Source organism: Rhopalosiphum maidis, chromosome 2 (assembly GCF_003676215.2).
Source record: "Rhopalosiphum maidis isolate BTI-1 chromosome 2, ASM367621v3, whole genome shotgun sequence".
Lineage (NCBI taxonomy): Eukaryota > Metazoa > Arthropoda > Insecta > Hemiptera > Aphididae > Rhopalosiphum > Rhopalosiphum maidis.
This window is the reverse complement of record NC_040878.1, coordinates 77,536,192-77,564,005: the sequence shown is the minus strand read 5'-3', so window position 1 is coordinate 77,564,005 and position 27,814 is coordinate 77,536,192. Positions and strand designations below refer to the sequence as shown.

The following is a 27,814-nucleotide window of genomic DNA, read 5'->3' as shown; positions in this document are numbered from 1 at the left end:
CTATATATTACGAGTATACAGATGCTGATATCTTATATCAGCATTTACTAAATATAAGATCAAACAAAATTTAAAACTTATTTTTGTTTTGTTCTGTGAAGTAATCGAAACGTATTAATTTGCTCTAAGTGAATGCGTCCTATATGATAAGACTTTGAAAAGTATTGTATTTTATTTAAATCAATTTCTGGCTTTAACTCTTCGGTCTTATACATATCTTTTTGATCACCATCTGTATCTCTATTTTCATCCTCGGTTTCTCTTAATATGATGAAAGGTCTTAATCCGGAAACTGACATTAAAAACACGTCGAAGTCTTTACTATTCCACGAATCTAAATAACATCACATATTGCAGACACGTGAAATATGTATTATTATTAACAACGCGAAGGACAAGTACATAATATTGTCAAGCTCGTTATCCGACATACATATGCTAATCAACGAGAAAGTGTAGTGCGAATATTTCACTGCATTTTTTTGTAATATTTAATAAATATATAATTAATGCAATATTTTAATAATATAGGCAATAGCCATATATTTTTACTATGATTTACAAGTTAACCTTACGTTGAATTTTTGAATTTTTTTTTTATAATATTCGAAAATATTATATTTTGAATTAAAATTACTGACTTTACAATTAATCAACATACTGTATACAGGGGTGTTAAAGTTAAATAAATATAGGTACTATTACTATTTATTATACTCATTACTCACTGTCATTTGTTAGGTTTTCTATACCCAACGTACGGATATTTTTATCGATAATAGGTCCAATCATAATAGCCAAAGGTAAATGTTGATAAACTTTAATGCCATGGACAGGAAGAACAAATCCTAAGCTATAAAGCATCACAACTGTCAATGAAATCTAACAAACAAAAAAGTGCACAATATATAGCCAGTATTCAATATCAATGGTATCAAATTGTGTACAGCATTTTTCAATATTTATCATTTGTAGAAACGAATATACATAAATAATTATATTAATTATTAATATTTGAAGGTAAAATATAATATATAATATTTATTTATTCACTGAATTTACTCACCATCATTATAATATTATCTGATTATTCAGTGATACGAATTTAATAACCAACACAGCAAACTGCTCAAATAATTATTAACTACCCATTGAATTTACAATGAGAAAATCGATTTGCAAATCATATATATATGCCCTCGACTAAAACAGACTATATGATATTATAAATTATAATCATATACATACTGTACTTGGGAATATTTTTCAATTTTTCGTGATTAACTGAAAACATGTAAAATGCGCATTAGGTATATAAATCTGCTAAATTAATTAAAATTATACATTTTGTCTACAGTTACTTAACCAATATTTCATTTGTATTTAAGTTACTACAAAACTTTTTCTCTATGTACGACGTACGTTAAATTATGTTTTCGACATTAACCAAACGAATGTAGAATATAACGGGAAACCGTACTAATTATTAATTGGATGTTGAACACTTCACTTAAGTACTGAACAATTAAATACTATTTACAATATTGAGTATAATTATAAAAATATTAGATTCTGAGCATATGAGTATGGGTCATGTTAATCGATTTTGTATATTATAAAACTCCCGATCTTTCAGGTTTTTGGTATCATTCAACGTCGACTCAAAACTCAAACTCAAGAATTTAGTCAATATTGAAATACCTAGTGTCGTTTAGCCAATTTTCTAAGACACTTTTAGAAGAAGACATGACCGTAAGTACATACATTTTACATAAGCTTCACTACGTATCCGAATTAAGCATAAATGTTGTTTCAGTGTATAGTTAATCATTTAAAATGCATAATATTATTTATCCATTTATTGTGTATCGTACTGAATCGTATTAAATGATTTGAATACTTTGTATATTTGTAAACTTTTTTTAGTCGAACTTATTTATACACGGTTATATGAGTAATAAATGTAGGTTTTGTATGTAATCATAACGAAAATAATAAACTGAACATTTATATTTCGAAAATTTGGAAATAGCAATATTATAAAAATAAATATAGATGTATAAGAATTATTATCGAATGCATTCATATAATTTTTATTAATTATTACCTAGCTCGTGGTAGTGAATCAAAAACAGACGATTATTACCGCAGTATTCGCAGTATCATCTATAATGAGTAACGACGGTAAATTACTAATACATACTCGTAATAATAGGAAATTAAACGCGAATTGTAGATTTAATAGCTTCACATGTTTTCACAACTCAATAACATAATTTATTTGCATTAATATCTATTATAATACATGAATATTTTTTAAAAGTTCGCATTACCCAATTACCTATAACCATAATAAATTAGTTATCACAAAAAAATGTCTAAATAATTATTTTTATATTGCCCAAAAATGCTCAAGAAATTGATAGGCTCCACGTCCACTACTTTTATGATTTGTAGTCTGTGGAAACGGATGTAGTCAATTTTCACCAAAATTGACTCAAAATATAATATACAACATATTTAATTTGCACCAACATTTTTTGAAATGCGTTTATAATTTATATCATCTCAGGAAGATTGTTATATTTAAATAGTGGGTACACGTTTCGGTAGTATAAGATATTGGGATATGACAAATTTATTAAACAGAATAATCCATTTTAGATTCTGGACAGCTAAAATTCACTTGCCCGTGAACAGGTTATACGGTACGTCAGTATTGACCAGCCAATAACAATAATAGTACAATATTATAAAGACCAATACAGTAACACCTAATAATTTAATATAATAAACGCATCATTTTTGTTAAAAACGAATACCTAAATGTTATATTGTGTGATAACGCGATTGCGGCGGATCGGACGTCAAACTCTTATAGCCTAAACATTATCACGTAGGCCAGTGGACGTAGATGCGTAAATAGTAATTAAAATTGTATCATTGATCATTATATCGTATTGATCATTCGAGCAATCGAGCCCGTCAAGTCTCGATGCAATCAAAGGTACCGACGAAATAATCGTATGCATAGTTAATTGGTGGAAATTACGGACTCTCGTAAAGACGAAGTAAACCATAATGACACAACGCGTATAGGTACATAAATATTTCAATACATGAATAATATTGCTATTTAGACGTTGTAAACGTCAAATCATTATTCAGTGCCGGATTGACGTATAGGCCAAGCAGGCCCCTTAATTTTAAATCACATAAAGGGCGCTGTCTATCGTCTATGACGTCCAGTACAAGTGGCAAAAACACGAAATTGACGTTCCCTTGTAATAGTTCTGTTCTGACTAGAGTAAATAGTAATAAAATTTTAAATATAAGTATATAGTAGTAGTATTTTCAATATTATGCCATTCTTAGAATAACCACAATGTGTATTTATAAAAATAAACATATCACGATAAGCAAAGATAGCAAATCAAGAAAATAATAAGTTTACCATTACTTTAATTAATATTTAATATTACAATTTAGTTACAATAAATTGTAATTTTCAATTATGACATAAATAGGCAACACATTATATCTGCTCCACAAATCACTATTCCCCCTCCCCAAAAAAAATGTGGGTAATTATCAACAATTATATTATTGAAGACAGATTTATGTTAATCAAAATCCATCCAAGTTATTCATTATTTAATTTAAATTGAAATGTTATACTTTTATGGCTTTGCAAGCATAGTGCATCGTACTTTCGTATAGGAATATGAATATTATGAACTTTAAAATTCTAAACATCTAATTACAGTTATTGTTTTTCTGAATTTTATATAATTTTAGTCCTTATTACTTGTTAACAAACAAAAATGTTTTTTAAGGGCGTTATGTTATACGGGGCCTAGGGGCGTCAAATCTCTTAATTCGGCACTGTCATTATTATTATAATATATACATTACTATATATACTTCGTTTAACAAGTCTATAAAGTATAAAAGCATACTATTATTTAATATGAAAACAATGGTATATACAATACCAGTTGATTTTTTAAAAACATAAATTTTTTAATCGTTTACCTATTGCGTTTAGTTTAAAGGCTTGAAACTGATGGTGTCCGTGTTGGCGTTGGCCGCTTATTCGCTGGCCGCGCCGTCCACCAGACCACAGCCGCAGCCGGCCAAGTCGGCCGAGGACCAGACGGCCCGGGACACGCTACTCGAACTCGCCGCGGCCCTGATGACTGGTGGAGACATAGCGTCGGTGGCGGGCGGCCGGAAAACAGAAGTGCACCACCACAATGATGGTCAAAGTCACAAGCCGCAACACCACCACGCCATTTCCACGTTAATTCATTTGTTTCTGACCATCGGTAGCGCGTTTGCTCCACTGGTGGGTGCCATCGTCGGGCCGCTGTTGACCAACGTAGCTAATGGCATAACGTGGGCCATATCACACACGATTGCTTCCGGTAAGTCCAAAAACCTATTGGAAGTCTACAAAAACAATTATTATAACGTCAATTGAAACGGTTATCGCCGTTTACCGATTCAATTAAAATATTATCAAATAAAAAAAATACATGATATTAATACCTAACTTAAATATAAGCGATAATAAGTATAATAAATATATTCAATAGAACAGTTCTAAGTGTTCTAACCATATACGAGCATAGTATTTATTAATTTTTTCAAGTAAATATTATTAACAAACATTCATATTTATAATGCAATTCGTTTTATTTACTCATAATTTTTACGAATATTATTATTGGTATTAAAATATAAAATTAAAAATTACATTTCAAAAAAATTCCTGACCACGCATACAATCAATTCCCTCAGTTATGACCTTCCAAATTTTATACAGGTATAGTAGGTATATTATAATAATATATAGCTTTTATAGTAATAAGTAAAATATATTAAAGGCCGAAATCGACTTAATGCCGAAAGTGTGACTCACTGACTCGATAATGTTATTTGGATTTTTAATATTTTGAACTTGACCTATATTCAGTATTCACAAACCTGATGCGGCGTCGTCTAAATCGTATGCATAACGTCATAAACGCCATAAACAAAAATTACGCAAGTGCCCATTTGACAAATTCGTATATTACGCATAATATTTTTACGTCGATTTTCATTCGACGGTCGTACGGCTGTTCAAATATTTACAATCGTATACGTTTTTAATAAATATGTATTGAAGTGATGATAGCCATTATCGATGACATATTGTAAATTTTGCATTTTTACTCGTATGTACAGGATGATCCACCCCGTTTTTCTTAAATAATGCAGTTATTCAAAATTTGATTTCTGGGATTTTTAAATATATTTTAAAACCATATTTTAAAATTCTTGAGATTTTTTTTATTATTTATAGAGTATATTGTGGAGAAATAAACTTCTGTTTTTTCAAATCACAACTACCCTTTCTACTGTAAGTGCATTACTAATTGGATATTTTTTTTCTGAAAATGTTGGCATATAGAAATAAAATAAAATTTGAATGAGTAGTTTTTGATTTATTTAAATTTGTATATTAAGGATAAAAGCTTCATAATAATGGGTTTAAAAGAAGGTATGATTGTATGAAAGCTATAGTAAAAATAGTCAAAGTATAATAAATATTAAACCCAATATTACCTACAGTTATTTTATAATTTTTAAGGACTATTTATCTTTTATATAAACATTTCAATAACTGAAAAAGTGAAAAACTATATTTGTTCGAATTTTGAATTCAATACATTAACATTTTTAACAGAAAATATCCACTAAATAATTTATAGAAAAAAGTGGGTTTCTCTTTGAAAAACAGAAGTTTGTATCGTTGTATATTGTTATACGATGCTCCCCTGAAATAGTATAAAAAAATCTCATAAACTTGAAAATAAGTTTTTTTAGTATATAAAAATTTCAAAAATCAAAATTTGAATAAATCCATTATTGAAAGAAAAAATCGAGGGTGAACATTTTTGATAAATCAGTCTGTATAATATAATATTATCATGAGTTATTATCACGTAATAAAAAAAAAAATGATCCACGGTACTGAGACTGCAGTACACTGTGCACATGCAAGTCTAAGACATAATGTATAACAGCTTATGCAGGTGTATACATACTGCAACATATTATTTTGGGCTGACACGTGCAATAAACTGGGGTAAAATGATAGTTGAAAAATAATGATGTGGGTTTTGGAATACTTCATGATCAAAGTGATGTATACGTACATAATATGAACGTACTTGGACTAGAATTTCTCCGTATAATGATCCGTATAAAAAATCGTTTGATTACATTCACTTGACACAGACCTGTAAATTATAATACACGTATATTCGGTTGTACGCTATATTGTATTATTTATGTATTGTGGTGCATCGACTTTTCAGGATTTTCACCTCCACACGGACTATTCTCGCCGGAACTCGGCCACGGAACCGATCACATCAAAGAACACCTGACATCTTACGCTGCCGAAGGTCAATCCGAAACGGGCTCTGACGCGATTCATCAAGTACAGCAACCCGCCGCGGCTGTGGAGCCGTCCGAACCAGCGACGGTCGATGACACCAGACACGAAGTGAAGAAAATAATAATATGATGATCCACCGCAGACGAATATATTTATTACAGATTATATATGATCGCGACGACTACGGTTTCTTTTTTTCCGTATAGTTTCGTTCGCCGTGAATGCAGTTTAATTTATTTTATATATTATTGTTCGTTGAACCCCGTGATTGTATAAATAACAATAAATCATTAATTATTTGTACGATGAATTCTTATTCTTTTAACGGCGTTTTTACAGTGCAAAAGTCGTTTGTTCATTAAACCAATTTCAATTATGAAACGCTAACAAAATTTATATCATTAATATTATATAATAAAATCACCTCTCATACGTAAAATAAATACCTACATATACAGCAATACGATATTGGGTTATATATCGAATATCGATGTACAGAATATATTATATTTGTGTAAGATACTAAGTAGTGTTCATTATCTGTGCGATATAAATAGCATGTCTATGGTCCATGTATTAGAAAATATAAAATGAATCTATTTTTTTTTTAAATGGAAATTAAATCATAATTGCCATTATACTAATATATAATAGTCTTATAGTCTTGTAGAAGAAGTGAGTATCACATGTTTATTTTAAATTATATATTACACTAGATTCAAACTATTTTAAAGTGGTTATAATTTATAAACTTATATCAACTATTTTGCAGAAAACCTGTATGCAAAACCAGTAGAATACATCGTAACATGACGGTACTCTTGCCAATTCTTCGGTATTCTTATATCCAAATAAAATATTATGTATTATATTTAAATAACTTATAGATAACTATAAAATAAACGTACCCTGAGGTATCTTTATATGTCTTCTTAAATACAATTTGTTTATTTCTTACGATATTTCAAGGTTCAACAATTCTCTAATACTTTTATGAAATTTCCCCTGCTGTGATTTTTCTTTCACTCGCCACATTAACATACGACAACGCATAGTATACGCCTACAGTTATTTTGTTATTTACAAACAGTATATTTAGTAAACAACTTTTATTATGTGAGCTAGAAGTAATCGCATATTATATTATCTAATAATTAATTTAATATTCTTTATACTATTTTGTTAATTAAAATTAAGGTTCAATCAAAAGATATTAGCATGATAAATATATTAACATGCGTATTGAAATATATAAATATTTAAAACATTAAAATTGTATTTTATAAGCTGTTAAGGATTAAAAATTTATAAATTCTGATCATATCTATAAAATTATAGATATAATTGTAATTATATAAGAAAATCGTTAACGATTTAAAAACGAATACATAATAATAATTATATACAACTAATTTGAATCTTGAAAAGTTGAAACTTTATCTTACATTTTATAAAAAAGATATATAACTCTTTACTCCAGGCAAAAAACTTAGTTCCCAAGCTACCTGAAATCAACAAAACAAAATTATATATTATACAAGTACTTACATGGCAACCTATATTCAATTAATTATTATGATAACGATATCTTAAAATTTAGTTTTGAATTTACTGCGTCTACATAACGATTATGTAATATGACCTATTTTCTTTTCGAATGTACATAATGTAGTATAATATAAAAGTAGAAGCGTAGGACATGTACAGTGTACTATAATACACCTACCTATAATTAATTGAACGGAAGAACAGATAACAATTTTATTTTATTATATCTATATATAGGTATTGCAGTTCTTATGTATAGCATTTTTTTTTTTTGTATTCTACTAATGTCATATCGTATTTCATTATTTATATAAATATTAACTTTAATACATTAAACTTTTTTTTTCAAAAACCATTGTTTTGTTTATTATGTATTGATATTATGAATATACCACACCTATAGTTTATTGTTACCTACTGTTTGTTATTCACACGCATATACCTAGATATCTACTTAATAATAATTTTATTGTTTTGTGCTAAAGTCCTTAGCATTTTGAGTATTAAAATATTGAATTCAACTGTTGTAGATTCAACTAAACGCCTAAATATAGCCTCACGTAAAATGCATAATAATATAATATTAGTATATTTATTATTTTATCACACGCATACTTATGGTAAATTTACTAAGTTCTGAATCTTAATAAATTCTAATTACCAAACAATAACTGTACGAATTGAAATAGTATAATGTAATGTTTTATTGAATTTATGTTTATCACATATTATTGCAGCACGGTTACAATGGTCCAAATGGTCCAGTACTTATACTTATTGGATTGATGTGACTCGATGTAGTCCGGTACATCTACGTACAATTTGTGTGGCTACAATAGATGGGTACATAATATAACATATTGTCTTAAATTAATGCTCTATAACTCCGAAATACACATGGGCGTGGAGCACATATAAATTCATTATAGTATAGTTACCTACTGTATTATTGTGATACAATAATTAGTTCTAACGAGACAACGAGGTCATGATGTTGTTTGCCAACAAAAACCGATTCATTTAAAAAAACACACACACACACAGACAAGTATATAAGGTAACAACGACAATATACATATTATTATGTACCTACGTTAAAATATTATCGTTTCGTGGGGGTCATGTCGTGAAAAGTGTGCGTATACACACGGTCATTACGCAAGAGAATCGCATCATACACAGGTGTCTATACTTATTTTATCCATACCTAAGGTAGGTATAGGTATATGTAGTGTGATAATCGCATTCGGTAAGAAACTGGTTTCGATTTACACTCGGGAGTTCACGAGAAGCAAAAATCGTATTAGATCATTGTAGTGTAGTCAGTCCGTCCGTTCGTCCGTTAGTTTGCAAGTATACGAGCTAAAATTTTCGCTGCTGCGAAAAAGAGACAAAGGACGATAAAAAATAATCATGAAGAGTTTAGTATTCGTGGTAGCTGTGGCTGCTTTCGCTACGGTTTCAGCCGACAGGATCAAACGCGCCCCAGTAAGTATATTCTATACATATTTCACTCTGGATAATATTTTCAATTTTGTTAATAATCGATTTGCTAAAAACCGTTTTTATAGTGTTATAACTTATAACAATACGACTAGGTAGAGGAAGTTTATGATTTAAACATATTTTTCTTTTAGTCGTACACTTTGCACACCATATTATTATAAACGTAGACGCAAATATATTATATTTTATTTTACATATTTTTGATTTCTAAAAAAAAAATTTCTGTATCATAGCCCATAAGTTATTCTTTGTAAATTATATAAATAAATTATAAATCATATGTATAATTTGCTAAAAAATAAAAAGCATAAAAAAAAATATAATATTATTTTCAAAATAAATTAATTTTATTTAAAATTATTAGTTATAAATTAATAATATAATTTATTATTAATAATTAGTTATTCTGAAAAATGTTTAGTATATTTTGAATGAATAATACAATAAGATAATTTCACACACATACATAAACATATTGATTATTTAAGAGCAAAATTACCTATACGATTTTATTTTTGAGTTTTTAGGGTCATAAACATCTTAACTTTAGTAATAACAGTTTATAATAGTTAATATTTAATAATGTACTCAGGAAAATAAGGTCTGTATTTTATTGCAATTAAAATATAAGAAAAAAATATTTAAATTTTCACCCGGCTGTATCTAATTTGTTTAAAATAGCGTTAATTTTATTTTTTAGTTGAAAGTTTCGGTTTATTATGAATCTCATTGTCCGGACAGCAGAGATTTCATCATTACACAACTCCATCCACATTTCTGTAAAGTACAACAATACTTGAACTTGAACTTGGTGCCTTTCGGTAAAGCATATGTAAGTACATATTATATATATACTATATTATATCAATGTCTTCTCGTTTTTATTTAACGACCATTAATCATATTTGAAAACAAATACATTAGAAATAAATTAAGGCTAATACTGACATGAATAGTATTTTAAAAATGACGAAATAATATAATTACTGTAAGAGTAGTATATTTATCGTTTATGCTCACTAGTATACCTTTACTACAAAAATATAATAAATAATTTTAAGCTCCAAAATTATTTATGCAAATAATCAATTATAAGGGTAATTATAGTACCTATACTAATAATAATAAATTATCAATATGTTTTCCACAAAAATTAAATATTCAATTTTTTTTAAAGTAGATATATTCAGAGACGGGTATTATCGTATCTGCAGATCCTAGAGAATTACATATTTGGTACCCTTTAATAATAAAAAAACATGATGTTGGTTTATTTTATGTATAATACTATACGTATGAATATGTGAATGATGCTGTTCTGGTGAAAAAGTCTCTTTCTACACCTATATTAATCCGATCCTGACCCCTTATTGATGTATCATAATTGTAACTACAGCACACTACAATACTACACATTATTAAACTTTTATACGGCTATAATTTAAATACATTCTTAATTTCTTAGCATAATTAAAAAGTGCAGAGTATATATTATATGTATACATAAGTATATATATATATATTTATGTATCTATAACCTATGTGTACTGTTTAATGCTTACATAATAACGATATGGTACCTATTTTATAAATCTAAATTTGTTGAATTTTCATGGATTGGTATTTATATAATGAATATTTTCGGTAATATTCATATTATTTTACCTTTATTCCAAAACCAATGTTTTCAATTCGTTTCAACAGCGTCCATTTTCTAAGTGGTTCTGTATTCCTGTTTCATAAATAAATACTTTATTGGTTATAGGTTTAACTATACTGTTAAACTGAGATGTTCACTTTACGATGCCTTCCACAAGACAATAATCTTTTTACTAGGTATATAGGTATCTGATTCTCGGTCGCAATATTTTATAGCTGACTTCCGGTGAGGGGATTGCGCGGGATTTATAATCTAATTTGTAAGAATAATATAGAACGTATTATAGAATAGATTTAAATATATTATAAGCATATAAGTGAGTATGGTGGGAGCCGAGCATGCACAGGCTTACCCGGTGAATATTTACTTCCCACATAAATTCAATATGAATATTACCGTGGTTGTAAATCATCAAATTTAATTTTATAAGAAAACCCGTAAAAAATATCAAATAAAATTTGCATTACACTATAATATATTAATATAATTTACGAATGTTAATAAATTATATAATTTGCTGTTATTTAAATAACTCATATTTATCAATAGCCACAAAGATTTGGCCTCAATTCTCAATTGACTTAATTACAAATTCACCATTCATCAAATCAATTAATTGCTGATTTTAGCTCTCGAAAAATATTAACTAAAATAGGTACGTGAATTTCAACTACCTAACTATCGAGATAATGTATACTACAACGACAAAGTACACCAATTATTTCCCACAAAATTGAAAATATGCTCTAAAAACCTTGAGATATTATCCAAATAATTATATGCACTATACATTTTGGATATTTCATCAACAAAGTGGTTAATCATATTTTGTACTTATTTAGCATATACAATAAAATCAACAAGAAAATATATGACAATACATTAATAAATCCTCTTTCTAGTTCTCGCTCATCGACAATCAGAATTGATTATTATAACAAATGTAACAGTCGTTGCTTATCCATATTGATTGATAACTTATAGGTACCAAATTGTGAATAAACCATAAAAACTTACATCTTTTGCTGTATCAATTACATTTTAATTATAACAAAACTAGTGCTATCAATCTCCAAGTGTGCTCGTAATAGAGGAAAAAGATAAACAATTGTTATATTAGATTACTTTATCATAAAGATCTGGCCAAGCATAGAATTTTAAGTAAGTAGTAGGTATTGACTAGCTATAAGGAACATCACTGTATTATTGATAACATACTGTACAGGCAGTCGTCAACGCCTTATTATAATACTTTTAAGTCTTAACTACTACGATGATATGCCACATTATTGTCATTATGGCATTATATATAAATACTCAATAATTACCTGTGTATTTTTAATTACTATTTAGCTTGACAATGTATCCTTATATTATAATAGTTATTAAAACACAAATACTATAGAAACCTGTACAAATATTGTTATATATTTCTGCATATTAATTTATAGCAATATATAATCAAAAATAATATGTAGGTACATATGTGTATGTATATGTATAGAATGATAGCCATATGAATATATGTTCAATATCTATTATCCACATCACACATAGTCAAACTTGACTACTTGAGAGTTTTAAATTAAATAAACTGATTGATAATTCTAATATTTATTGTTTTTTAATTTTAGAGTTCGGATCAAGGTTTCACTTGTCAGCACGGACCTAAAGAATGCCGGGGTAATACAATACATAACTGTGTTTTGAAACGTATACAAGATTCTAAAGCTCAAGTAGACTATGTGAATTGTGCCATGTACGATCCGGACCAACCAGGACACATTGAAAAAACGGTACTTTTTAACATTTATAAATGAAAACAATTTGAGTTGATACCCATATCTATACCTACATAGAAGTATAGAACAATATAGAAAGTCTATTTAATAATATGCTTACTGCCTATTGTAGTAACGGATAAACATGATTACTCTAATAAAATGAAATAATATTTTTAAACCTTATCAGCAGAGAGAAAATTAAGACTGCGGTTTTATATTATTTAAATTAAAAAAGTACAACCAGCCGCTGTTATATTAGGGTCGATATTGAATGGAAATATCTTCCGGGAGAGGAGATAATTTTAAGTTGACAGAGTTCATAACAATAAATGATAATTAATTAAATTTAGTAAAGTATTAAAAAGAAATTAAATATTTAAAAAAATATATTAAAAATCTTATTTAAATAATGCATCACGTATGTATAGCTGCCGAAAAAATTTATCAATAATTATTGGTTTTAAATTTGTTTTAGTGTGTCGAAGAGAGTGGCGTTGACATCAACCAAATACAAACATGTTTTACCTCATCGGAGGGTTATCAAATGATGTTAAAGGCTGAAAAAGAAACAAAAGCAATGACACCTGGACCGTTGTTTGTGCCTACTATTGTGTTTAACGATGTACGTGTAGTATATTTTTATAATGTTTATAATGTTTAATCTAATATCGTAGATATAGGCGTAACTATAGTCCTTTAAGTTAGGAGGGGATAAATTCCTAAAAATGTTTTATAGCAATTTTTTTTAAATTTTTTTATTATTTATTGTTTTTATTGGTATTTAAAATTGACTTGAATGATTATTCGTTTATATCTCATATGAAAAATTATATTTTTTTTTATATTGTAGGCAAAAATAAAGTTAATACTAATATATTTATAAGCACATACATTTAACCAAAAATTCTGGGGGGAGGCTGAAACCCACCTAAGCCCCCTCCTCCCTAGTTACGCCTATGATCGTAGACAATACGATAATTCTATGATTTAATTGGTTGACATTTTTTTTTATTTTTTATATTTTATTGTATCTCTAGGAATACAATGACGATGATCAAAATCACGCGTTTGTAAACTTCGAATCAACGCTTTGTGAGAAACTAGTAAGTCACGGATATACGGAAGTGTGCTCGAATGGTGTAATCAAAAACCCTCAAACATGTTGAACGATTTATGTACCATACCTAATAATAATGCTTTTTCTATCAATACTGTTGTTATTATTAGTTATATTATCATTATTATTTTATAGATTAAAATGAATAATATTGTATATAAATATTATGTATGCATTTTGCATTTTATTTTTACCTTTTCATTTATCATCGCATACCTACTACAGATATAAAATGTACAAGCAATTTTATTGATTATATCAACATACACCAATATAATCTTGCCATGTTTTTTATTTACAATTCCATATTTTAAATAAAGAATAAAGATACAAACCGAAAGAGATTTAGTCAAAAACCTTTGTTCTACTTGTAAAAGAAATAAATATTTATTGATATTTTATGTACGCATTTACTATACACAATATACCGTAACCACCATTATGGTTCCCGATATATTTTCCACAGACTCCCAAAGGGTCCACAAATTGTTGTTAGGGGGCTATGGGTTGTGCTTGACCCGACGATTAAGCCGTACGCACTCGTTTATTAACCATATTCTATTATTACGGAAAAAAATTGTCTTCAATATTATATTCTAACAAAATTGAAACGTATTTGTTTATATTTTTTTTATAAACGTTTGAAGTTAGAACTTGGATAAAAGTTGATAAAATAACGAAAATTTACAAATTATTTTGAACTGTTTTAAAAAATGTGTTCAACAAAATGGCTATTTTAAAATTTTAAAATTCTTAAATGCATAAAAAATTTTTTTTAAATTTTTAAATTTTTTAAAAAAAAACTTTGAATTTTATGCTATTCAATCAAAATTTCCATACTTAGTACTGTGAAAAAAAAAACGCGTTTAAATATATTGATTTTCTATGGAGATATTGAGGGTGATACGGGACTTTTGAGACATACTGTATAGCTATTTAAGCTAATAATTTTACTTTCAATATTATAGTAAGATGATATAATTTTTTCCGAAAATATTGCATTTATTATATTATTAGTATTTATTATAATAATATATATTTATACCGTATCAAATTAACTTAGATAACTCAAAATGTAATGACATCTTTTTGTAAATACCGAAAAATAGTAAAATAAATCTAAATGTTATTGCATATAGTAAAATTCATAATAACATAAAATACATAAAAATATAAGTTCCCAAGAATAGTATTTTAAGTAATTTCGTCAAAATTGGAACTTAAAATGTTTATAAAAAATAATTATAATTACCAATACAATTTTTTTAATTTTATAGTTTCAATATGTAATACGTCTTATGAAAAATCTTGATAACATTTTGAAAATTTAGATTCAATAACGTTTTTTTTTTTTGTTATAGAGATTTGAGATTATTGTAACTTTATAATATATATCGTGAGATTTGAAAATGTTGCGTATATTATTTGATTTTTACAGGATTAAATATATTTACAATTTATACATAAAAGGTATAATAGCTTAATATTATTAATAAGTAAATCTGATGACAAATTCGATAATGAAATTTAGATTAACAGCACCGGATATAGGGGGAGGGGGCTATCCGGTGCCCATGCCCCAGGCGCTAATCACAGAGGGGCGCAAATTTCAAATTTTAAACTTATCAATTTTATTACATTTTAATTTTTTTTTAAACAAATTTAATCTATTGTTTTGAATTACACAAGTATTTCAAATTAAATAGTTTTAATTCAATATAGTAACTCTGGTAATGATTAAGAAAAGACATTCGTCAAAAAATTATCTGGTTGTGAGTTCCGGAAAAAAACTCTCGAAAAAAAAGAAAATGAGCGAACTTCGGCGTATTTTCATAATGGGCTGGGTAATACTAATACACAGGTTAGACATTATTTACAATTATTATTCTATATTATAACATTGCTATTAGATCTGTATAGTATTATAATAATTAATGACGTGATTTAATATTATTATTATTTATTACTATCGATATTATAATACGTACTATTTTAGAATTTAATACCTAATCCGCAAACTTGAAACACGTATAACTTCTAAAATAATAGTTTTCGGAAAATGTTGTGAATCAATTTTAATAATATTTTATTATATTATATTGAAATATAAATATCTAATATTTTATAGAAAATGAAGAGAACGGGACAGATTTTGAAGTGGATGGAGAATACTGAGAAATGTAGTTCTGAGGTAATTGTTGAGGAGATTAACATTAATTATGATCATAACAAAGATAAAAATCTAAATGTGTTCGAATTTATGTCACTGAAATTAAGTGAAAATGAAACTTTGGATTTCAAAAATTGTGATACATGGCCTGAAAAAATAATAGATTATCAAAGAACTCATATTGTTAGAATGAAAATGAACTATATTGAAAAATTGGATCTTACTAGATCTGAATAATTATTATATATGTATATACTATATACCATATATAGGGTATATAATATTATAAGCTGACAGTCTCTGTTTGGAATCGTTTATCGTATATTCGTATGCAATGAATAATGATTGTGAATTCAAACTGTAGGTACGCGTACGTTACAGTGACCTACTTGAATGATAAAGTACACTCCAACTGTACAGCACTCAGTAGAACGGTTATACTTACTTTCTTACTTTGACAATCTTTTTGAGTATCTACCAGATAAAAAACTTATTGCATTTGAATATTATATCAACTTGATTAACAGTTAAATTTCAAGCCACTATTGCTGAACCAAAGATATGATATAGACTGGCAAAACAAAAATCAATTTGTACATTTCCTAAAGCAACCGTAGAACCGTAGTATATATGTGCAAATAGTATAGTCATTACTTGTTTTCCCATTATTTACTAGTTATCTAAAATGTTATACAGTAATATAGCATAACGTCAACTATTGAAGTTCTGAAAGAATATTTTCATGTATGCAAAATGCAAATACTAATAACTTAAAATAATAGAAACACAATGACTAAAGTAAAGAGTACAATAATTACAAATGTGACTTTTAATTTTGCTAGTTAACGTCACTTTTAGGAACATTATTAATGAATTATTGATCCTAAAAAAATTCTTAATGTGCCGTTTTAAAAATTAAGAAAAATTGGAATCTAGGAAAAAAAGCCCCGTACCAACTAAATACATAATTCGTTATTTTATTATGATTTACATAATTAAATATAATCATTACATTTATCTATGTAACATTTTTTCAACATATTTATAAGTATAGCGGCAATCTGCATTTAACATTGTCATTTGTCGTTTATACCTACATAATTTATAATGTATTTAGTTGATACGGGGCTTTTTTTAATTAAATTTAAATTATTTTATTTTAATTTGAAGCATGTTAAAAATAATATATTGAGATTTAATGTATAGTCTATTATTATTTTCACTCGAGTAAGAAGTAGGTATTCCGTATATCAAGGCCCCCACATAGAATATCGGGCCCCTGTACTAAATGTTTGTCTGGGCCCTTTATACTACTTTATAAAAATTACAAATAAATTTTAACGGGCTCCTGTACTCGAGGTCTATCAGCTCCCCTTGTGGGGACCCTGTTCCGTATGATTGGAGGAATTCGTTAAATAAAATTACGTATTCATTAACAATAAAGGTCATAGCTCTTAAAAATATTTCGTTAAACAGAAAATTTCGTAAAACGGAAGTTCGTTGCATGAAAGTTTCACTCTATGTTTATAATCAATGATAATAGTAGTATTATTACCAGAAAAAATATGTATCCTAAACCAACGCACCAAGAAAGAAAAAAAAATATAAAAATCGTATAATACTCAGTCATAACTGTAATTTACAATACTATTAATAAAAATTTAAAAAAATATATAATTTACTAATACAAATATACAATCAAACGAATATAAATACGTAATAAACTAATAATTAATAACAATGAATTAATAATTACTACATAGGTAATTTTTGTGAGTACTTAGATATATATACCTATGTATTTATCGTCTAAATACTAAAGGGTTATGAATAAATTTTCTAGTTTATGAAATTAATGGTGAATTTTATTCCTAAACCTTATTCAGTATTAATTTTAAAATGGTGTTTTTTTCTTATTGAAAAACTATATTCCAAACATAATACCATTGATTATAAATATTAATAAAATAAATATATATATTATATATAGGTACCTATATTAATATTTATAATTATAATCAATGATAATACTTATTATATTAAATTAGTAAATTACCATAAATTTTAACATTTGATAAGTTAGGTATACAAACAAGTTATAAGCATTTTACCAGCCTCAAAACAAGTCATTAATATTGTAATTTGTAATATTATTTTAAATTTTAAACCAACTATGAATTATTGAATACGATAAACCATTTTGAAGCTTAGTAGTTTATCGTCAATATTTTTTACAAAAAATACAATTGTAATATAAATTATGTATAGGAAAACTGGAATAGGATATAATAATTACTGTATAAAAATAAATACAGATAATTTTATAGTTTTATAACTAATATCAAGTTATTTGTACAGGTGAATATTTGTTAACAACAAACTTCACTAAGATAAAAAAAACACTCCAGCATATTTCACACACTTGTATACACAAATACACAATAATAATTATTAAGTGTTAACCAATCTTTTTTATCACTAATATTAACGGTTATTATTTTTGATACTTAAATCTGAACTATTCATATTTCATAAATTGTTTATCCGTAAAATCTATGTTAGATATTTCAATTTAAAAATAAACAAGTGTAATTGTTTAGTTAGGACAAACATACCCTACAATACCAATGATTGTATTCAAATTATTACTCATAATTTTATATTATGCCTCTATACACTATACGGCCTAATTAGTTCTATATTTAATATTCCCGTAATAAATAAATAAATCTTAAAATTATATTATTAATGTTTGTTTACATTTATTTAATCTTATACTATATACGATATGAATATCTATGAGTAAATTCAATTTTGCTAGGTATTTTGTATACTTAATAATTTAATTTATCAAAAAAAAAAACAATAAAATATTATTAATCACAGCTCAATGTGTACGGTAAATAGATATTGAACTTTAAATTAAACAATACCTATAGTATTGGTCAAAGAGACATATTAGTAAGATGGATTTAGAACTGTAGTATATTAAATTATAAATAACAATGTCTCTTACAGTTCCATCGACCATCTCAAACAGTAAAAAAGTACCATTATTAATCCAAGAATAAATAATTAAGGTCAACGCCCGACAGGCAATAATGTTATATTTTATAGATTTTTATGAGTACGTAAATGTTAATTCACAATTGAACGATATTTATACAAATTGAAAAATTATTTATTTGATAAAAAGGTAGAAAACATAAAAGGTAAACTTATTTTCTATGTATAATTCATAATTTTAATTAACATCTAGGTATATGGAAATTTCAAATTACTGCTATCTTAGAAAGTTAATTAAAATCCTATACACAATAATATATGATCATAAATTGAGTGAATACGGTATTAAAAAAAAATTTGGAAATTAGTCCAATGTAATTACACAAATTACACATGCCACCGTTAGCCAACTTGACCTTTTAGGCATAGCCATTAAGTACAGCGGACGAAAGAAACTTTGCTAAATTTTATGGCTATTTAACGACGTAAAAGATGGTTTGTATACGACACCGATAATATTAGTTGTTAGACGTTGATATATCCTAATTTGAAAACAAATCGATAACTAATTAACGCTGTTTAATATAATATGATGATGTAGATACTATATTACGGAAGTCAATCAGACTTATAAACCTACAAATGTGGGTGTTAGGGCGTCATTCCGTCCAGACGAAACTGTGAGTCAATCGATACTTGAACTTAAACAATACTATTAAATTATATTATAGTGCGTTTATTACTAAACATAGCCTTAATACGGCGGATTATCTTGCGGAAATATTGTACACGGACACTTGACGTTAAGGACAATAAAAATGACTTTTGTAAGTACTGTAACCATAGTGGATTACATACCTATGTAACATTTATTTATTATAATATTTCCACAGGATTCTACTAACATTAAAGCCATGGTACTTAACTGTCGTTAAATTATTTTTATAATTTAAAATCTAATATCTAATATTAAATGAATTGTGTTTTTTTTTTTTATTATTACTATAAAATAATATAAGTGGAAAGCGTATCAGTAAATTATTGACTTTAACTATACTATATAGTATAATTTATATTATAAATAAAACATTTTTCGTTCATTATCCATAGTCATTTCTTAATTTGAAATGTTATTAAAAATGAGAATTAAAAATTTTAGTAGTTCATATTATTATTTGTTAACAAACATTAACAAATAAAAACTAACAAAATACGTTAATTATATATTATACTATTTATGAATCTTAATAAACGGTCATTTCAACCCATATATGCGTTGTCTCAGTCTTTCAGACACATAATATAGTAAACTGTATGCAATGGCGGATCCAGAATTTAATTTTTTTTTTTGGGGGGGGGGAGGGATAGTCCAAAACGTAAATTTTAAATTTTTCAGTAATTAACAAATACATACAAATGTGTTAATTTAACTTATGCCAATGGGGGGGAGGCCCTTCGGGCACCCTTAAATCCGCCACTGACTGTATGTTCTATAAAGTACCCATTTAACTTCTGTATGCTTAATATTATACTAAATAATAATAATTATAATTCATTCTTAACTGTTAAATGAAAATTTAATAATTAATTTATATAGAGAGTAATTTATTTGATGTAATATTAATTATTTCAGAAAACTAATTTTTTTGAAAATGTTTCTTCTACGTAATTTTAGAAAGTTACAAAATAATTTTTTTTTTTTTAAAACAATTATTATATTTTTTTTACTATTTTTTATCGTTATCAATTTTAAGTTTTTTTCACTGTTTTGAATGACACCATTTAAATGCATACCAATTTAAATGATAAATTACACATCGTTTTGTTTACCAACAGACATAATATTACACGTGTGATATAATAATAATAATAATAATGCAATTATGGATTTACATATATGCATACTTAATAGTTAAAATCTAATCAACTCTCGTATTAAAATTTTCTACAGAAATCCGTCACGTTCAAGTGCACTTTGCTGGTGGCATTGGCGTTCGTCGGCTGCACACTCGCTCGTCCCGAGGTTCCGACGTCTGCAGAGTCAGCGGTGCAGTCAACACTGTCGGTGGACAATGTGCAGCAGATCCAAGCGACGCTCAGAGAAGCCCTTCCGCTGTACAGGATGGCCACGAGGTCGGCGCACAAGGAACATGGCCATCACGGGAAACTGTCGGTCGTCCATCTGATATTGATCATCGGCAAAGTGCTAGCGCCACTCGTGGGCGCCATCATCGAACCGCTGCTCGTCAACGTGGCCAAAGGCATCACATGGGCGATCACGTACTCATTGGCAACTGGTAACTAAATATTATGTGACATAATAATTATATACGCACTGTATAATATACTATCCGCTATACTAGTATCGTCCATTGGCCGAAAAAACTGTTTTAAAATATGTAAAATCTCAACACGCTCTAACACTAAAAAATGTCGCATGTTTTAGCGCAATTATTCGGTATCAGCGTTTGTGGCTCGCTTCTTCTTTTATTTGTGATGTGAACTTTCATAAAGGTAGAAGAAATATTTCAGATTTAAGTTTATAAGTCTATAATGAGCTACAAAAATACAGACATAGCTTTTTAATGAACATAATATACATAAAAATCTTTAATTAATTATTACTTTATTTTATTCATTAAATCGATTAGGTTAATACTTTTTATATTTCAAATTACCAGACTGTGACCGGGAAAATGTTATTTTACTGGGCAGATAGGCCTACTTCTATATTCTTATTTTCATATTTTACTTGCCATAATGGCAACATGATATCTGCAAATTGTTTTATACGACTAAACTCGACAATTCCCTTTCAAGATACAGGATAAGTTAGTATAATATATTTATACACACATATATAATATATATATAGATATAATTATGATTTGGTGAGAGTGTCAGTGATGATAATTCGGATTAATTTTTGATGAAAGGATACGCTATGATGTGTTTAGAAGTTACCAACTTGTGATGGGTCAAATTAATATAAAGTTGGAATAAAAAACAAATTATTTCCTTTCACATTAAATGAATAAATAATAAACAACCAATAAACTTTCTTTTTTGTATTAAATTAACTATTCGGTTTACAATATTATATATAGTTGAATATAGTTTAATACCAACGACATAACTTATATTATATTCTTGATATGCATTTATTAAAAATATTAACTACTGTTTATAACAATTTTTTATTCGTGTACTCGTATGAAAATTCACAGTTTAAAAAGGTTGATCCACAATAGTAGATCCATTCTAAGTAGTATTAGTATAACAAATTTAAACATTTGCCTAAGTTGAGAAAGAGTGTTGCAGCGTACAAATCGTTCTTAACCATTAGCCAATGCCCAATCGTATATAGGTTAGATACCTTATTGAAAAAAACATTTTTTCTGACTTATTATCGTTGACTTCTCCCACCTAGTTGCGACTATGAACTTATAATTACTCCATGTTTGTTTTTTGAGGCAGTTTCTCGTGCAGATTTAGCAATGCACGTAAAATGTATATACTCTGAAATTCCATAAAAATATTATAATATATAATATCTCTCGGGGATGGTAAAAAATGATTTAAGAGTTTGAATATTGTGAACCAACCTAATATTATAATTTATAATATTTGACCCGTTTTCTTTTCAGGATTCGACAAGCCGCCAAGTTACGAGCACTTTGTACCAGCGTTGGAACACCACAGCGATGGCAGCGACGATGACGACGGTGATACAGAATACGAATCACACAAGCCAGTCAGTTATTCGCTGAAAGAGCTCCCTGGACTGGCGCTACAGCTGACTAGCACCGTGCTGGCCGAGTCCGGGGTGAGTCAACCGGCACAGCAAGCCGAGGCCATGGAAAAGGCCGAAAGGAAGCTCGTGGGCCTACTGCTGCAAGACAATAAACCACCAGCGACACATTGATCATTGGAGTTGGCAACCCGCTTCATCGCATCATTATTATATTATTTATATTTTTATATCATAAACGTCGCAAATCATAACGAAAATGATTTAACGGTCTGTCGTCCATCATATTTAAATTGAATAAACTTTAAAAACTAGTTTGTGTTCACTGCAAATATATTATATAGTTTTGTATTTTTCGACACAAACGCTAATAACCAGTGTCTTATTTAGCGAGGATGTAATGCACCGAGGCCTCGTATCTATTATTAATTTATCACTAATATTATAAATTAATAATATTGAATAATTGTTAAGAAAAAATATTTTAAGAAGCTACCCGTACCCGTTTATTTTAAGGTGTTATGTGGAACCAGTTTTATCCCTGCGTGTGACCACTCTATTTAATACCTACATTTTCTAGCAGAGGCAGATTCAAGTTAAATTATGTATGTAAGGCCTAAAATCAAATCTTAAATATTGTGTTTATAAAATGATATGATTTGATATGAATATAATAATATGGAAAATTAAAGCCTCCCCTCCCAAAAAAATCCTAGATCTCCACTACTCTCAACTCTCAAATTAAGAAGACAACTCGGCGACTGACTTGAACGCAGGGGCGTATAGCTCAATTACACAGCAGGCGTATAGATAGAGGTGGATCCAGACATTTTGGTATGGAAGGACTAAGCCGCACATATACACATTCTATGAATACTTCATATTATATTTAAAAATAAAAAACTTTTCAACTAAATTAACTTTAAAAAAAATACTGGTTATAATATCAAGTATTTTAGGAAAAAACATTTTAGTCTTTTAAATTATATTTTTTTAACAGTAAAATAAATCTTTGGTTTTGATTTTTTTGTGATTCAATTGCATGTATTATCACCATATTAATTGTGCAGTTATATAATATATTTTCTTTTAAACAGCCTTATCCTACTTTTAAACAAAAGTCAATTTTGTCTTGAATAGTGTGAAGAAATTTTTTAAAACACAGGTACGTCTAAAAATAAATATCATGTAATTAAACAATATTAATTTTTACTAATGGTACTAAATAGCACTTGCACTTTATACAAAAAAAAAGAAAATTCATCTTGGCAAATTAAACAACGGTATTGCGTAAGCTTGGAAAGTTGGAAAAGTCAAGTTTGTCTAGATTACCTTGTGACCGCTTTTCATATTTCTACCACAGAAGTTCATTACAACAAAAATTTCTCCAAAATAATATATATAATGTATCAATCAAAAATTTCACAAATTATTGTTGACGCAAACTGCATAGATAATACCGTCAATCTAGTACTATATGTAGTATACTAGCCTAAGCAGTCAAATACTAATGTAAAATGTATTTTAAATAAAATTGTCGTAGATCTTAATCTTAAGTAGGTACCTACTTGGTTGCAGTGGCGAAGTTACCGCAGGGGCAACAGAAGGCAGTTGCCTCATCAAGGCGCAAAATAACAAATAAAATAATATTGGTTTTGTGTAATTGTAAATTAATTTTTATTTAATTTGAAACAAAATATTTAATGTGATATAAGTGTGATTGGGTTAATCTTATAAAAAAAAACAAAAATTTGGTCACGGCAAAGTTTTAGTGACAAAGATTGAAGAATCGAATTTATATTAGGTAGTGCGAAAAAAATATTTTGCCTCGGGGCGCTGACGAGGGTAGTTACGCTACTGCTTGGTTCATAGAAAAATATCAAAAATGTAAAATATTCTTAGTTTCACGAGTTCAATAAATATTTGTATGTAGGTACTTACTACTCACCGATAATCAAAAATCATAATTTTAATAAATTCATTGTCTAAATGAAAAAATTGGGTGAATACGTGCTTGACGAAACTTGTACTTAATACAGCTGTTTTTTAAATACAAGTAGGTAGTTTAATTTTACAGATCTATGATACAGTTTTATAAGCAATCTATAAGTTGACTATAACATACTTAGTTTAAACCAGTTATTACATTTTAAAAGTACCCACAAATTGTATTTAAAATAGACTTCTCAAAAATATAATCAACATTATAGATTTCGATTTTTGAGTGAACCCTTTTCAGGGTAATTGCCTATGTAAAAATGTGTTTCTCGGTTAATTTTTAAAAATTCTACTCAATCGCTAAGTTCTAACGTAGGTTGATGGCTGACGATTTAAGTGGTTAGATGCTTTGCGTAGATGAATATATTCAACGAAGTTATGTTCATTTTCAGTTTTCAAATTTACCGACAGTTTTCGAAAAATTTGTTGAAATAAAAGGAAAACCCCTTTTGTAGTTTTGTAGTCCCCGCCATTTTCGGCTAAACCGAGGTGATTCTGTCAAGTTTTTAATTTAATGATTTATAAATCAAGGATATGTTGCTCAGCGACCTTCAAAACTCATATATTTGCTAACTGTAAGATTTTTTTGTTTTAAATAATACATATTATTAATTTTAAATCAAGTACAGCAGCCTGAAATGTGTATTTATTATATTAAATCGTTTAAACTTTAAAGAATAGATAAAAAATAATTTCTATAATCTTTGAATTGATAAAAAATTTAGAGATAATGCAATAAATAATATAAACTTATAATTTATAAATAATAGCATGTAATATTATTTATATCATTATATTTAGTTCATAAAATTGAATTTTAAATAAAAATTTGCGTATTCCTGGTATTCCTACTTATTTGTGTTTAAAGTCACATATCATGTACATACAGTATAATATTTTCAAATATTTCTATATAAAGTTTGTTTTTAAATTATTATTAACCATTCCTATTATTCACAATACTGTAAACATGATATAAATTGTTGTTCTGCTACAGTTACAGATATTTACAAATGTACACTATTTACAGTACATTAAATATTAATTAAGTTATAATGTATGTATGGATAATAGACAAAGATAATTAAATATCAATTGTTATATAGCAAAATATTAAATTATTAATGAAATATGTACAGACCATCACTAAAAAAAAAAAAAATTACCTATTAAGTACACATGGATAAGTGCACTATTTAGTAATTTTCTCAAGGTCACTACATCTAGGTCTCTATAATAATATTTATTATTTGATTTATGTTTATCAGACATTTACAAATCTGTTCAGCTTGTATAGTGATTAACTGAAAAGTTATTTCATTACAATAAAATTAATTGTATTTGCTAACAATTGTTTATTGTAACAATGTTAGTAAAGACTCGGGTAAAATAAAATATTAATTTTAATTGATTTTTATTATGAAAACTAGAAATAATCTGAAATGTTAAATTTATAAATTTTAAAAATACACCAACACAATATGTTTTGATGTTTGATTATCAATAACCGCTGTTCAAAAACTTAGTAAATAAAAAACAAAAAATATATTGTACAATGTTTTGGCAATAATTAATAACATCCAATTTCCTAAATCAAGCCCTAGTGTATAAATTATAATAGGATTTATGATTGTATTACAACTTAAAATAATATGAAAAAAATAACACCACATGTGAACAAATTAAACACAACATTTATTAATTGCAATAAAACCCATCGTAAGTAGGGTGGTGTTTCACTTTGGTCAAACTTAATCAGTACAAATTGACCATTTTTTTGATAATGTTATATTATCCATTTGGTCATAATACAAAATGTACAATATGATAGACAAAGCAATTAGTTATAATTCAATAATAATAATAATTAAAACATAATCAATGAAATTAATTTATACTATAGAACAATAGTATTGCTTAGGTATTTTTTTCTTAATAATACATTTTAGAACTAAAAGACATTTAAGATATTTATTAAATGTAGATTTAACTTAAATATAACATTTAACAAGAAACAAATACTGCTAATATTCTTTGATTTGCAAACAAAATTAATAAAAATAACTAAAAAAACATATGGTTGGCTAAAAAAAAAAAAAAAGGAACTTGTAACTCTATAATTGACATGTTTGGTAATGGTAATTCTAAACATTGATGTAGAGGTAACTAACAAAAATGATTGAAAAAACAAAAAGCTTGAAGTTAGATTTAACATAAATTGTTTGTTAAAATGAAAATAAAAATATTATCATATATTATAAACGAATTATGGAGAAAAAAAGACACATTTAATAAGTATCAAGTTTTTTTTAAAAGAAAAATATAATACGTTACTGATGGCAGTGACCATTTCATCTAAAGGAATTTATTTGCTCATTTAATTTAAACATATAAATTGTCTAGTACTTTGGGTAATATTCAAACATGCCTAACAATTTATATAAATTTAATGGAATACATAATTCGAGATCAATATTATGTACATTAAAAATATTAATGCGTGGATTAATTAAAAACAAATTTTAAGGTGCTTGTAAATAATTGTAAGTTTGAGTTAAAAAAATAATTTAGACATAACTTTGAGAAAATATAATAGAAAGTGTATAATATACTATATTATAGTAATACAAATAGGAATGACTGATCTTCATCATAATTTACACAGATCTTAATTTAGCTTAACAAGATAGACAGGATTTTTAAAAAGATACTGCTACATTTACATACTATTTAATAGTAAAAAGAATAAATGAATTAACTAAAACTTTGAGCATAATAACATTTGAAATATAACACATACAATTTTAACAGTTGCTTTGTTTT

At 27.2% G+C, this 27,814-nt stretch overlaps 3 protein-coding genes across 3 annotated transcripts; all 3 read left to right on the top strand.

Moving 5' to 3' along the window:
• Positions 1 to 3,940: 3,940 nt before the first annotated feature.
• LOC113554807 lies at positions 3,941 to 6,657 on the top strand. Its single transcript, XM_026958852.1, has 3 exons — positions 3,941 to 3,982; positions 4,049 to 4,427; positions 6,369 to 6,657. Exons 1-3 carry the CDS (start codon positions 3,971 to 3,973, stop codon positions 6,578 to 6,580), a joined length of 603 nt encoding a protein of 200 aa, XP_026814653.1. The 5' UTR covers positions 3,941 to 3,970; the 3' UTR covers positions 6,581 to 6,657.
• A 2,493-nt stretch (positions 6,658 to 9,150) lies between these two features.
• LOC113553087 (GILT-like protein 1) lies at positions 9,151 to 14,233 on the top strand. The gene is made up of 5 exons (XM_026956232.1): positions 9,151 to 9,487; positions 10,206 to 10,337; positions 12,800 to 12,961; positions 13,425 to 13,571; positions 13,987 to 14,233. The coding sequence occupies exons 1-5, from the start codon at positions 9,413 to 9,415 to the stop codon at positions 14,113 to 14,115; spliced, it is 645 nt and encodes a 214-aa protein (XP_026812033.1). The 5' UTR covers positions 9,151 to 9,412; the 3' UTR covers positions 14,116 to 14,233.
• Positions 14,234 to 19,983: 5,750 nt separating this feature from the next.
• On the top strand, positions 19,984 to 23,167 carry LOC113552601. Its single transcript, XM_026955453.1, has 3 exons — positions 19,984 to 20,069; positions 21,194 to 21,539; positions 22,890 to 23,167. Exons 1-3 carry the CDS (start codon positions 20,061 to 20,063, stop codon positions 23,165 to 23,167), a joined length of 633 nt encoding a protein of 210 aa, XP_026811254.1. The 5' UTR covers positions 19,984 to 20,060.
• Positions 23,168 to 27,814: the final 4,647 nt, after the last annotated feature.

Bases quoted from the DNA above. Each gene is read 5' to 3' on its own strand.
- LOC113554807 (XM_026958852.1), top strand. The intron at 4,428-6,368 runs GTAAGTCCAAAA...TCGACTTTTCAG, and splicing joins ATCACACACGATTGCTTCCG to GATTTTCACCTCCACACGGA.
- LOC113553087 (XM_026956232.1), top strand. From the start codon at position 9,413: ATGAAGAGTTTAGTATTCGTGGTAGCTGTGGCTGCTTTCGCTACGGTT. The intron at 12,962-13,424 runs GTACTTTTTAAC...AATTTGTTTTAG, and splicing joins CAGGACACATTGAAAAAACG to TGTGTCGAAGAGAGTGGCGT. The intron at 13,572-13,986 runs GTACGTGTAGTA...TTGTATCTCTAG, and splicing joins CTACTATTGTGTTTAACGAT to GAATACAATGACGATGATCA.
- LOC113552601 (XM_026955453.1), top strand. The intron at 21,540-22,889 runs GTAACTAAATAT...TTTTCTTTTCAG, and splicing joins CACGTACTCATTGGCAACTG to GATTCGACAAGCCGCCAAGT.